This window comes from Pholcus phalangioides, unplaced genomic scaffold, assembly GCF_987345545.1.
Source record: "Pholcus phalangioides strain wild (caught in Gottingen) unplaced genomic scaffold, Ppha-v1.0 ptg000010l_1, whole genome shotgun sequence".
Taxonomy (NCBI): domain Eukaryota; kingdom Metazoa; phylum Arthropoda; class Arachnida; order Araneae; family Pholcidae; genus Pholcus; species Pholcus phalangioides.
In genome coordinates, this window is record NW_028301603.1 from 37,884,831 (window position 1) to 37,899,785 (window position 14,955).

Genomic DNA, 14,955 nt, shown 5'->3' on the forward strand with positions numbered 1-14,955 from the left:
AATATGCACTCAAAAATGCTAAAATATGCACTCAAAAATATGCTATAAAAATATGCAAATATGCACTCAAAAATGCTAAAATATGCACTTAAAAATTTTAAAACATGCTCTTAAAAATGCCGAAATGTATATTATCTTTATACACATCCATATTTTTTATGGGTATCTTTTTCAGCCACCTCGTTAGACAATTTGCCTACTTCTGTGATTGTGTTCAAAGAATCATTAAACAAATTAAAAATCCCAAAATATGTATCAAAAAGGAGAAAATCCGCGTTAAAAAAAATCACTATGTTAAAAAAAACAAATATCTTTTAAAATGCATATTTTCTATATAGTGCATATTCATTTACAAAAAAATATCCTCGCATATGCTGTATATGCAAATAACTTTATTTGCAAAATTTTTCCTTTATTTAGCTCCCAAAATATTTAATTTACTTCCTCAGTTAATAAAAGAACAATCTTCATGTACAGTCAAACCTCGTTAGTGCGTCACCCGGTCAACACGTCACTCCGCTTAACGGGTCACGTTTTGGAAGTCCCAATTGTCCTCAGACAGGAATTAGCACAGCTATGACTTACTCCGTTTAACGAGTCACTCCGCTTACTAAGTCATATTTTTGCTCTCCCAAGAGTGACTCATTAACGAGGTTTGACTGTACATCTTTTTTTATCAATTCAAAATCTTGCTTGTTAACTCAAGAAGATTTAAATTATCTGTTTGATATTGTAATGTAATCTTCTTTTATCTTGCATACGCTGCTAAATGCCGAAGTTTTTTGTTTATCAATTCCATTCCTGTTGCCACTTATTTCTTGGTGTTATATATATGTGTGTTAACTTATTCTGAAGATTCCTTGATTTTTTCATGCATTTATATGCATTAATGCTGAAAAAGGCCAAAATATGCAAATGCATATGCGCATATGCATTTGCATATAATCCGGGCTCTAGATATCACATTTTGAAGGGGGTTTAGTGATTTCTGGTTGCCGTTTGAAGGGTTAAATCGGTCTATTTTTCATATTCCTCTACTATAGCGCTGTTTTGTCTTTAAAGGTGAACGAACTTTTTTCAAATTTGGATGACATTCTGACAGTAGGGTGAACACAGGGTTTCAGAAGCCTGACAATTGTCCGGCTAAGGATTGTTTAAAACGTCAAAAAGTCGGCAAAAATATTAAGCGCCTTATGTTCGAAAGAATCTGTCAACAAGCCTGCAGTGAAAAGGGAGGGGTGCGAGGAAATGAAGGCTGCAGTGGCTTCTCTGCTTGAATTGCTAGGTAGAGTTTTGACACGGTAAAGAGTGAACGTTAAACTTATCGTTCATGTTGTACGAAGAGTTTCCGATTTGAATGGTAGTTTTCGAAAGGATGCTTTCACAAAAATGGCTCATTAAGCGGAGGGGGGCTGACGTATTATCAGGAGTTTAATAACATTAGAACCCCATAGAGGGCAACTGGGGATTTCCAAAAAGTAGCCCGGTAAGCGGAGTGACGCGTTACCCGGGTGACGAACTAACGAGGTTTGACTGTACAGGGTTCATATGCAACAGGGCGTATAGTATTTTGCTAGCGAACCGTTGATCCCAGAAGCATACTTCCAATTAAAAAAAAGTGCTTAAATTTCGTGTAGTACTCAGATATGTCATCCATGTTGCAAGGGGTTGTATAGTTATTAAAATAAAAAAATTAACTTTTTATAGTCCCCGAGTGCTCAAAAGCCCAATTAGAAAGTTGTCCTGTCTCTCTTGATGTTAAAACAATAAAAAAATTCTACGTTTCGAAGTGCAATATTCACCAAGATATTCAAATTCAAAAAACGAAGGAAAATTGGGGGGGGGAGGAACAGCATTAAATGAGGGTAAGACGGTTTTCCCGCATTTAATGCTGTTTTTCCCCCCAAATTTCCCACTTTTTAGAAATCAAATATCTCGGCGAATATTGCACTTGGAAACATGGAATTTTTTTTGCTGGCATCAAGCGAGACAACGCAAAAACTTTTTAATTGGGCTCAAAAGCACACGGGGATTTTATGAATAACCGTACAACCCCTTGCAACATGAATGACATATCTGAGTACTACACGTTATTTGGACACTTTTTCTAATTGGAAGTATGCCTCTAGGATCAATGGTTCGCTAGCAAAATACTATACGCCTTGTTACCTATACATCCTGTATAGTCTTCTTTGAACATTTGATTATAAGCATTCGTGTTTTATACTTTTCGATATACTATATGCATTTTTACTTCCTAAGCATTGCATCTATCTAGGTGCGATGGACTGGGTCTGAGTTTTCCCCAGCGCTTTCCCTCCCAAAAAACCTCCTCATCTACACCGTGACACTGCTGTTCCCTTTTCCCTGCCACCCAAGTGTCAAATAATCACTGCAACTCGAGGGAAATCATCCCGAGGGAAACTCATCCTCATCCTCATCCTTCATCCACACCCCGAATTAACAGTGATATAGACTGTTTGATTCACATCGAAGCAAACTGGCAATGTAAGTAGCGAAAGGATATGTAAAAATACCCCCAAGAATCCCGCACAGATACCTCCGATACTACAATTGCCGTATCTACAAAATAGAAAAAAAAAGTGACAACTTAAAAGTTCGACCCTTCCACCCAAGTGTCATTTGCAATAAGATAAGAGAGTTTTACCTCCACCACATCCATCTCCACGAACCCACATACTAACTTACTCAAGGATCCTAACAGCTTGATTCAAAACGAATAACCACTGCTTTTATGAGAATCCTCGAGAGAGAATAGGGACCTCATGCAGAGCAACGAACTTCACAAAGCCCAAAACGTCACGTCAAGTTTTCTTCATCTTTTTTTTAACACATTAAATGGTGGGGTTTTTGGCCCCCACCAGCCTTTTTATTTGGCTCACCAGTGAAGAGAAAAAAAATTCATTCGTGGGCCACCGAAATTGTTTTTTGGAAATCATTATTTATAACTTCCGCCATACTGTTAGATGCCCTTTCTTCAGAGTGGCCCATCAATTTGAATTATAAAATAGCCTGCGTCACATTGTATAAAATTATGAATGAATTATGCCATTATCACCTATTTATATTGGACTTTATTTGTTAGCTCCCATTGTTAACGGACAAAAATGAAAATTGATTAAAATGTTTCGACTGTTATTATTCATTGTTACGTGAAAGTTTCTAGAGGTGTATCTTCCCAGTTTGACCGCGTGTAGAAGTAGTGGAGTACTCGTTGCACAAAATTGTCAAAAAAAAGCGATATATATTTTTCTTTTTATTTCTATATTCCCGTGAAGATAATAGATGGTCGTTGATAAACTTATCCTTCTATTTATTACTTTACCAGAATTACACCCTTACTATTATCCACAATCGTAGAATTAGAATTGGAAACCAAAAGAAATTAAGATGTTCTAGTACGGAAATAGTTGTTCCACCATCGTGTGTCACCGGGTAGACTTACGGTTTCTTTTTCTCCCCCTTATCGTTTTTACGCGCCCCGCGTTTTTGCGCACACATTCATTCAAACCGATCACAACTCCAGTCTATCGCCATGGGCAATTTACTACCATAAGTAGTGAGTGGTCCCAGTTTTTGCGTTATTTTTCGCCCTGTCCCGTAAAAGGCTTTCGAGACGCCTGTTTGTCCCGCTTTTTGCTTGCACAATGAAATAAAAGTTAAGATAGAAAAAATATTGGAAATAATTCTAGCTACGTTAAATATTATGCTAGGAATTTATTATTTCACGGTTATATTTTTGCCACCGTCGCCGCAGTGGTGATCGGCTGAAGTTGGTTTTCTGCGGTTCCCAACTTCGAGGCGTAAATGTGAGCCGATCTCCCCGTTAAAAAGTCTCGCCGCAGAGAGCAACAGGCCTACAACGGTATAAGCACTGAGTGGAAAGAAAAACTCAGTTAAAAAAAATTGATTGCAGATGGCAGCACTACACATACGCAAATGCGAGCTGTTCTCCCCGTTAAAAAGTCTCGCCATAGGGAGCATCAGACCATCTCCACCTAGAGATAGAAGGCCTCTGCAGTGTTTGCCATAAACGTCATTCAGACTACCTAGCAAGTTCGCCACATTTTGAACACAACATCCTATTTCGTTTCTTCTTACTTTGGCGTAGAATATACCTGATTGACTCACAAATACCGCATAGTGATTGGATGTGGGGCTAGAAATCGCCAATTCCGAGCCCGATCATTTCTTTTCCTCGCAACGATGATACTGGCACGAGCAGGGAATTTTTTTTCCTGGACTACTTACTTGACGTCACAAGCAGAGTGCGAAGGTCTTCTATCTCTAGGTGGTGATAAGACCTACAAACAGTATCAATTCAATCATACACACAACTCACTTCACTTCTGAAATATAGATGGCGGCACTGAAAAATCAAACACGACACTACATATACATTCAGACTGTTGTTAGGTACACAGTTACACTTCCGGCACAATTCACTAGGTAGTAAATCGCCCATAGATGGTGATAGACCTGAGTTGTGTTCGGTTTGAAAAAAAGAAAGCACTACACATAACAAGCATTACACGGAAACAAACTTCACGGTTGGTTCACACTATACATACACACACATTCCAACAAGTACAACATGTACGAATTCGTTAGAGGTTCCGCAGAGGAATATGGACGAGGTGCATGACTGGTTTAGTAGTGGTTATATTTTTGCCACGTTAACCAAAGGACACCAACACATTTTGAACCATTGTAGCCCATGTAGTTTACATGTGCATTATTGGGATTTGAATGGGGGTGTTTTGGTAAAGGCTCAATTACATTGGGCGAGATTAATAGCTATTTTCCGGCGAGTAAAGTAGTTGACGAGCGAACCGGTTTCAACTAATGCAGCGAATTTCAATTACACAAGGACTAGTAAAATCACTCACTAGATGAGCTAGCAACTCTTTTTCCTTTCCGTTCCTTTTTGCGTATTGTCGTCTTTTGTTGCGAGCCAAAGCAAGAGCAGCTAGTAAAACCGCAAGCGAGTAGCTAGTAAACTCGCCCTAGCGTAATTGAGCCGTATACAAGACTATACAAGATTCAAGATTTCTGGCGGGGCCTATCTGTTTACAGACATCTGCCGCCTTCAGAACCGGCCCGCGGGGGACCATTATGAAGAGAAAGGCAAGGGTGCGAATGTTCGTGTATGTGTGGAGTGCATGTATGTCGGTCAGAATTGGGAGAATGTCTAGTGGGGAACCCACAGTTAATTAAAGAATTTCATTAATTAACTAGGAAGCTATAAATTGAACATGTCTGGACGAGCATGTTAGTAATATTAATTATTAATATTTTCGGCAGGAAAAGTAAACTGCTTTTCGGCGCCATCTTGGATTCGCCGTGTCTCATCCTCATTGGCCGGATGAGTTGCCAGTCTGGTATTGGCTGAAATGAGAGCATACATACAAAATACAATTTATTAATTCAACGTTAATTAGAAGGTGAAGAAAAAATGAGGAATAGAATTAGTAATTTTAAAAAGAAAATAGTGGACAGGTGAAGAAGATATTTTTGAAAAAAATTTTTCCATTTCTAATATTTCTATTAGAAATAATTTTTTGTTTTTTATGGGATTTTTTAGAAAATGTTTTCGAAAAGATGGGTAAGGGAAATGAAGGAAAAAGATAGAGGATAAATGAAAAATTTCAGAAATTAGGTTTCTGATGCTCCTGAACAAAAGTCCGAGGAATTGCTTGCTATCACTGCAAGTCGCTCAGCGAATTTTCAACGTGCGAGAAATTGCCCAGCCTCTTTTTGGAATTCTTGCAGAAGTTCACGTTTGGCCTTCCGGGAGGTGGCTTTCATGATATTTTTCATGAAGATTTTAGCAGTTTCGTAAAGTTCGGATGTTGCGTCAGGGCAATCGACAGATCCATCAGTTTCCGAGTCTTCTACCGTTGTAACGCGCGGTCGTGACTCTGGCACCTTGGTGGGTTTCGCCGATGGCCGGGCAGCTGGCTCTGCGGTAGCTCCTACGGTCCTCTTGGGGGTCGATGCTTGCCGTAGCCGGCCCTTGGTCGCTAGGGCTTTACTGCTGGCTTCGCCGCGCTCTAGTTCCGATTGTCCTTTCGGTTCGGTCGAGAGCTGGAGGTCCGTAGACTTAGCTTCGTTCGGCAGTTCCGTTTGATCCGTAGGGAAGTCCGTAGGTCCAGACTGTCCAATCGCTTTTCTTATGGTCGTTTCTCCGTCTTCAAGGGAAATTCGCTTTCTCCGGTCGTGAAATTGCTTCCACACACTTCTTGGAATAAATGAAAAGTCAGAATATTTTTTCCGAGATTTTCTGTATTCGGATGATGGGATTTTATCACGAATATTCTCATGAGTGTCAGTGGGAGTGGGCAAAGTCTTTCTCGGGATCCGAATTTTGGCGAGTTCTTTTTTGTACATTTCACATCCACGGTAAATACTGATGTGGTCCTTCCCACAGTTGCAGCAGATCGGGGGGTCGACTCCTCTTATGTTACCGCACTGTTTGACATCGTGCGGGCCCGTACAAACCATACATTTAAGGGGGCGCTCGCACGAGTCACCGCTGTGGCCCCATGTTTGGCATCGGTTGCAGATGCTTAGTACCGGTCGGCCAGGGTTTCTCCGGTATCTTTCGATCGTGATGTCGATCAGGAGAAGATTTTTTAGATCGAATATTCGCTTCGATTCTTCGGAGGCTGGCAGGTCAATTTTCCAAAGGGGTAATAATTTACCCCTTATCTTTTTCCTGCGCGAGCGTATCTGCATGACTGAAATTGGAGCGAACCCTTCGTCGGTGAGTTCGGCTTGGATGTCATCAACGGGCGTTGATGCATCGGGCCCTCGTAAGACCACGCTGAGGGCTGGGGCGTCCGGTGAGGATCGCTTTAAAATTTCAGCATTGCAAGATTTTAAGTATTGCAGGACCCTATCGTAGTCACCCGTATTATGAAAGTTAATTTTGTATTCTCCGTGTGATAATTTCACTCGCACTTTTTCGCGGCAAGTTTCACGAATTTTTCGGGCTATTAATCGCCAGTGCCGATCTGCCCGCACCACGATCGAACTGATGCCGTCACACTCACTGCGAGATGCCGGTCGTTCACTGCCGTGCTCACTCGTTTCATGTGGCGGCGTTTTCAGTTCATTGCTGGGCGTTTGCGATTCGTCAGCTGATGCTGACTCGATCTCGTGGGCGGGGCTTCCCTGGTTTCCTTCTTCAATGATCCCGTCGGTGTTTCCGGCTACAGCCGCTTCACCGCCGTCGATAGTCCTGTGTTCCACCGGCTTTTCGCTGCTCGGCTCGTCGGCATCCATCAGACGCTTGGGCGGGGCTTGTTCCACGTCGCTGTCGCGCGATTGGTTCTCGTCCGCTGGCTCGTCCGCATGGGCGGGGCTGATTCGGGTGGCTTCTTCGGCGGGGACGTCGTCTTTGGCCTTATCGCCGTAATCAGTTTTCTGGAGATTTCCAGGAATGCTTGATTTTCCGGGATTTTCTTCGGCATTTGAAGGCTCCTGGGCACCACTCGTCTCCTCCGGAGGGTCTGCGGTCGCCGTTTTTGTCAGTGGGGAAGTTGGATCAAGAGGGGCTTCTGGATCCGGGACTTGCATCTCTAACATGAAGTCTGGAATTTTGTCCCATCTCCTGGCCCTTTTCTGTATGTGTCTGTTGATCTCATCATAGTATTCATACCAGATGGCCTCGTTTTCATCCTCATCATAGAAGCAGTCATTGCCTACTATGAAGGCTTGGCTAATGTTCCATCTTAGCTGCTGCTTGTAGAGAGGAATCTCCGGGTCATCCGGTCTGGCTACAATGGCTTGGTGGTTTTCCATGGCCTTTCTCAAAAACTCGTCACCCGTGCAGTAGAAAACTTCAGTTTCTGAGCGACGTATTCTTGGATGAGAAGGTTCCCAACAGTCATAGTGTTCCCTGATGCTGTCGAGGAAAGCGATGGTGGCTCGGTTTAGGTCAGCATTGCGCGCCTTCTTCCGGCTGTATTTTGCTATCAGCTTGTGCCAGTCCTCGTTTTCCCCGTCCACATCCAGGATCTTATCATGTAGAAAGCAAACTGGTTGTTCGGCTAGAGTCTTACGGTCTGCCATATTTCCAAGTTAAACTATTTACAATGATTTGAATCAAATGTTGGGGGTTATTTCCTACAGGATCCGACTGAGTACGGATTCGTGCCTAAGCTTGCTGTACGTCACAGCATATCGATATTCCCTACCATGGGAAATTGGGGAGCTCGAACAGAGCGTGCTTGCTCTCTCGTGTCGCGCTCGGGAGTCGTCAATTGAGCCGTAATATAAACCTGCTCGGCATTTTTTCCTACTCGGCTTCATAGTTCCGCAAAGATTGCTACCAATGTGCTGAGTGTTGACGTTAAAAGCATAATGATTGAACGGTATAATTTTTTCCCCCCATATACACAGTACGGACGGAACGCCTGAAAGAATTTTGTGAGTTCATGATATAGAATTTCATTCATTACTGTTACATACAAAAACAAGATGGCTGTCTTTGTTCGCTGCTGTAGAGAAAGAGTATTCGCGATTTGTATGATGGACTAAAATCACATTTTTTCTTTGAAGAAAAATCGCCTTAAGCCCTTTTAATCTTCTTTGAAAATCTTGTAAATTTTGGACATTATCTGTGGTTTGTTCACCTTTGAAGTCGGACAAGTATGAATGAAAAAGCGACATCAGTGAGAAAGATAGTTAGATCGAGATTCTATAAAAAGTAAAGTAAATGATAATACGATGATGTTATAAAATAATTACTTTTGTGGAAAAATAATTCTTTTCGAGATGTTCTGTATCTGTAATGCATAATAATGATGTTTGTTATATGGTACGTCGTTTCTTACTTATATAAGTAATCAGAATATTTCGTACATTTTTTTCATTCGAAGTTGTTGGTAGGGTGGGAATGAAGTAAAAGTGGGCAATGCATTTAGTGGAGGAGTGGAAAATGTGTGGATGTTAGTAAAAGCATACTATATATCGATGGTGCCACCACCAGGGTCGGAATTAGGGGAGGGAGGGGGAACTGTATACTACATTGCTGATAATTCTTATGGCAGCATATTTATTGATTATATTGATGATACTGATTGGCACCAAGTGTGATTTACAGAAATGTGAATTCAGTTTTGAAGGAATTGTGACTATATTGCTCTGCAGGCAGAAATTTTGAAGGCTTTAACACTGAGATTATAGATGATATCGAAGAAACATAGCCCCTGCCTTTGCTTCGATATGGGATCGTATGTCTCTTTAGGTTGTCTCTTTTAAGAAAAAACGTTTTCATTGTTAGTCTCGTGATTTCAATCGGGTTTATGTTATGCACATGACAGTAAAGCACTGATTTTATACTGATTCCTATGGGGGAAGGGGGAACGACTGTTTCTTTTTCTGGACGATTCAGTTTACGAACGGACTTCCGGAACCAATTATTAATTTCGAAACTGAGGGTTCAACTGTTCGTAGAAGCGTAGACGTTATAAAATGGGAATGAGAGTACTTAAAAGTCCCCCCCCCCCACAGTAATTTATGAGTGCATAATATTGTGTGTGTGTAACGCATCTCAAAATTTATCCCCACATTTTAAAATGTGACGAACCTTGTCGTTAGCGACTGATGAAAGACGCGACAGTTTCTTTCTCGCTCCACTCTAAGCAGGGGCGGCTCGTAATGAAGGTGTCAACCCCGAAGAGAATTTCTAGGCATCAAACTGATGCCCTAGGTCAGTGGTCGGCAAACCGCGGCTCGCGAGCCACATGCGGCTCTTTGGCCCCTAGAGTGTGGCTCTTCCAGAAAATACCACGTGCGGGTGCACAAAAGCTCCAGATTTTTGAAAAATCATGTTTAGACCAGGGCCGTCTAAGAGCATGATAGGGACCCGAGCCAAGTGATTTTTCTGAGGTCCTACCTGACAAATTTTCGAAAATTTTAACCGGTTCTAATTTCTCTTAGGCCCTTCTTTCCTTGAGGCCCTAAACATTGAGAAACTGAATTTGAAGATTGATTGCAGAGGGAAAAAACACACTAAACAAGTTTCGAACGATAAATGCTCCATATGCTACGCGAGTGTTTGGATTTTTTTTTTTTTTAGTGCTGTTAAAAAATGTTTTTCACCTCCGTGAAATAAAAACTAAACTTTTTTTTCATTACTCTTCATTTTAGTGACTTTATATCCGTGATTGTACGAATATTTATACCATAATTGTTTCAAACGATGTGTCACAAAGCAATTGTTTGTGACAATTTCATCAATTCAGAAAAAATAAGAATTTTTCGTTGAACATTGCACTATTTTATATTATAATTTTGTTTAATTTTTTGCTATTCCTCGATTTTTAATAATGCTAAAAAAATACGGATGAAACGAAATGACGTGGTTTTAGCAGAGATGACTCCACCAATAGTCGCTAACTTGGCGCACACTAAGATGATTTACGCTAGTGGGAGAACCGTTATTTATTGATTATTATCTCCATAAATATTAACATCTAATTATTGTATGGTATTAATTTGTGAATTCTTTGCACGTTATTATATTTACCATTTCACTTCATGAATATTGTCTAAGGAATGAAACGAATTTCTGAAATGGTGAAAAATTTCAAAATTTTGTTTATTTGTTTATTCGAATTTTTAAAAAGGAAAAAAAAATGTTTGAAAAAAAAAACTGGATGGGTGACTTATTTATCGTATCACACCGTATACTTAAAACATTACCCATTTCAGTAAAGTTATGAGCTTCGTATTTAAACATTTTCGCATAATTTGTCACGAGAAATTTTTCAATGAGTTTCAAATTTATATCTAGTATATGGTCCCTAAAAGTGGTCATTTTCATATAATCGTTCATATCTCACGAAATAGAGATCAGATTGAATGAAAATTAATTCTGTTGGGTTTTCGACTATGCCGATTCGAATGAAGTAAAAATTAATGTATGCTTCTATTCACAAATTTTTTAAATATGTTTTAATAATTTTTGGCTTCTGAGATTGGGATGTCGTTTAACTTTATAAATAACATCGAACAAGCACGGAGAATGCCAACAATTTAATTTATTAGATTAAACTCAACAAAAACATTAGTTACTTTTTACCGTTTACACTAAACATAATTGAAATCAAAATAAAAGGGAAAAATAAACAAAGTTAAAATCGACGAAATGAAAAAAGCAACGTATGCTGTACATCACGCTATTTATACTCGTTGTGGGCGTGGCCACACAACACATGAACATTCGATTACGATTAATACACACAATTGCCAAGAACAAAAATATATATTCAAAATAGTCAATATTGTGACCACCATAAGTACTCCCCCCTCAGTCATTCAGACGATCAACTTGAAACTTGACAACAGGGCGAGAACAACGGCCATATCGTGTCACAAAGTGATGAATCGGACCACTAGATTCTTCACGTAGAGGAACTGAAGCACATGATTCTTCATCCACTAAATCAGAATCACTTGATAGGAATGCAGGCTTGAGGCGGTCTACAGATACTCTGTCCTTTCTCCCGTTGAGATCGAGAACGAAGAATTTCTCATCTTTTTGGCACACACGGTATGGACCCGTGTATGGCTGCTGGAGTGGACGGCGCACAGCATCTTGTCGCACGAAGACATAATCAGCTTCAGCAAGTTCTTTATGGACGAAGATGTTCCTCGATGAATGCCTGGACGCTGGAACTGGCCCGAGATTGCGAATTATATTCCGCAAGTTCTCCAAGAAGTCTGTTCGTGGAGGCAGGTCAACGAGAGAAGAATTCCGGAAGAATTCGCAAGGCAAGCGAATCGTGCTGCCATATACCCTTTCCACTGGCGAGGCATGCATGTCCATCTTCACACTGGCACGAATACCCATGAGGATGGTAGGAAGCAGTTCAATCCATTTGGCTCCGCCATGGCACATCAGTGAGCTCTTCAACTGACGGTGAAAACGTTCGACCATACCATTGGCCTTCGGATTGTAGGAGGTTGTCCTAGTGGCGAATGTTCCTAGAAACCTGCAAAGTGACTTGAAAAGATTACTTTGGAAATTTGCACCTCGGTCAGTTACAACTATATCGGGTGCCCCAAAACGGGTTACCCAGCCACTGTAAAAAGGTACTGGCAATAGTATCAGCAGATTGGTCTTTCATCGGAAATGCTTCAGGCATCGACTAAAGCGATCGACAACAGTTAGAATATACTGCCGCTATGGTGGTCGAGTGGTCATAGTGACAGACTCTCATGACCCGTGTTCGAACCCCACCGTCGCCATAGTGGTGGTCGGCTGAAGTTGGTTTTCTGTGGTTCCCAGCTTCAAGGCGCGAATGCGAGCCGATCTCCCCGTTAAAAAGTCTCGCCACAGAGAGCAACAGACCTACAAACAGTACAAATTCAATCATAACACATCACTCACTTCACTTCTGAAATATAGATGGCAGCACTGAAAAATCAAACAACGCTACATATGCACTCAGACTGTTAGGTACACACACAGTTACACCTCCGGCACAACTCACTAGGTAGTAAATCACTCATAAATGGTGATAGACCTGAGTAGTGCTCGGTTTGAAAGAAAGTTAGAATATACTTATTGTCATTGGAAGGTGGCAAAGGACCAACCATGTCTATATGTACGTGGTGAAATCTAGCAGGAGGCAATGTATACTCGCCGAGAGGAGATTTCACATGCCTCTGCACCTTAGATTTTTGACAAGGAATACATGTTTTACACCATAGTCGACAGTCCTTTTCCAATTCTTTCCAAATAAACCGCTTACGTAGAAGGTCGATAGTGGCCTTGATCCCTGGATATGAGAATCCATGCACAACGTCAAAAACTTGACGTCTGAAGCCTCGTGGTACGTAGGGTCTAATGGTGCCTGTTGACACATCACAATACAATTTATAGTTCGGAGGAAAGTGAATTTGCTGCAATTTGAGATTAGTGTCTGACCCAAGCAGTGATCGCAGCTCCCCATCCGAATCCTGAGCGAGAGCCATTTCCTTATAATTTATAGATAAATCTTTAATTTCAGATATGCGGGAAAACGCATCCGCTACCGAATTTTCGCTGCCCTTGACATATTGCAAATCGGTCGTAAACTGACTGATAAATTCTAAATGACGAATTTGTCGTGGTGAATATTTATCACCCTTTTGCAAAAATGCATAGGTCAGAGGGGCATGGTCAGTCAGGACAATAAAGTCTCTGCCTTCGACCATATATCTGAAATGTTTTATAGATGAATAAACGGCTAAAAGCTCACGGTCAAAGGTACTATATTTACGTTCAGATGGTAGAAGTTTGCGGGGAAAAAACCCTAAAAGGTTCGATGTGATTATCAACATGCAGTTGCAACACAGAACCTATCGCAAATTCTGACGCATCTACCATGAGTGACAATTTAGCGTTATGTTTTTGATAAGCAAGTAAAGTAGCATTAGACATCATGACTTTACATTGGTCAAAAGTATCTTGCAAATTTCTTGTCCAAGCTATTTCGGATTTATCTTTTTTACAATTACCCTTAACTAAATCAAACAAGGGAGCTTGCACTGAAGCCGCATTCTTTAAAAATTTACGGTAAAAGTTAATCATGGCCAAAAATCTGCGTAGATCATGAACAGTTTTAGGTAATGGATAATCCAACATGGCTTTGACCTTGTCAGGCAAAGGTGCCACACCCTTGGATGAAATTTCGAAACCAAGAAATGAAAGTTTTTCTTGTCCAAAAATACATTTATCCAAATTACATACTATTGCATGATCAGATAACACTTGGAAAAGTTTACTCAAATCGGATTTATTTTGTTCAACATTTTCTGAAGCTACCAGAATGTCATCTAAATAGCAAAAGCAGCAATCAAGATCTCTAAGAATATTATCCATAAATCTTTGAAATGTCTGTGCCGCATTTCTCAAGCCAAACGTCATGTAAATATATTCATATAACCCTATGGGAGTTATGACCGCGGTTTTAGGAATATCTGATTTTTCAATAGGGATTTGGTGGTACGCTTTTACCAGATCAATTTTGGAAAAAATGCTTTTACCATGCAAACTGTGCGAAAAATCATGAATGTGAGGTATCGAATAACGATCTGCAATAGTAACAGCGTTTAATCTGCGAAAATCACCACATATGCGCCACTCGTTAGTCTTTTTCGCCACAAGATGTATGGGACTAGCCCACTCACTTTTCGAAGGTCGAATAATCCCTTGTTTTAAAAGTGATTGGAATTCCTGTTTAACGACTATTAATTTTTCCGGTGAAAGTCGTCTGACTTTGGGAAAAAACAGGAGGTCCCTTAGTTTCAATACAGTGGGTAATTCCATGACTAGTAGGCTTCATATTCAATTTGGTATTAAACAATTTGGAAAATTTACATAATAATGGACTATATGGCGATTCACTCAATACTGGCGTTAAACCAAAAAATGAGCCGGAAAATAGTAGTCCTTTTGATTTCAGGGTTGTCAAATTGTCAATTAATACATTATTTTTGACATCTACCAATAATCCAAACTCCCTGAGGAAGTCCGCTGTAGTGATTAATCCAAATGGACTGGGGGACCAGACCCCCAAGTTCCCCCCCCCCCCCCCACCTCGCTACGCCCTTGGCTTGCTCACATTCTTCTTTTTGGTATTCGTATCCGCTAAACTATATTTCAGAATATTTCATCGTCGAGTGGATAAAAAATACACTTATATATTCTGAACAAAGTCAAAGTAGTGCAATGTCCCTGAACATAATTCGGCAGCAGAATTCCCAATTAAATTTAAGGTATGACTACCACATGGTATATAGGAAGCTGTTTCAACCTATTCTTTTATTCTTGCTTGTAATCCGTTATATTGACCAGACATGTTAGCCGCATTATCGTAAGTTTGGCCTCTACAGTTTCTTTAAATCAATACCTAGATTTTGCAATGATTCCAATAC

General features: G+C 40.5%; 1 protein-coding gene across 1 annotated transcript; it reads right to left on the minus strand.

The window, feature by feature from the left end:
* Nucleotides 1-11,341: 11,341 nt before the first annotated feature.
* Nucleotides 11,342-13,011, minus strand: LOC149081403 (uncharacterized). The gene is made up of 2 exons (XM_089238330.1): nt 12,599-13,011; nt 11,342-12,026 (listed from the first exon to the last, which is right to left on the minus strand). Exons 1-2 carry the CDS (start codon nt 13,009-13,011, stop codon nt 11,342-11,344), a joined length of 1,098 nt encoding a protein of 365 aa, XP_089094456.1.
* Nucleotides 13,012-14,955: the final 1,944 nt, after the last annotated feature.

What these genes read in the sequence shown, in the direction of transcription:
- LOC149081403 (XM_089238330.1), bottom strand. Translation starts at nt 13,011, where the DNA reads ATGGCTCTCGCTCAGGATTCGGATGGGGAGCTGCGATCACTGCTTGGG. An exon ending in CCACCTTCCAATGACAATAA is followed by an intron (nt 12,027 to 12,598) that starts GTATATTCTAAC and finishes GTCACTTTGCAG; the next exon opens with GTTTCTAGGAACATTCGCCA.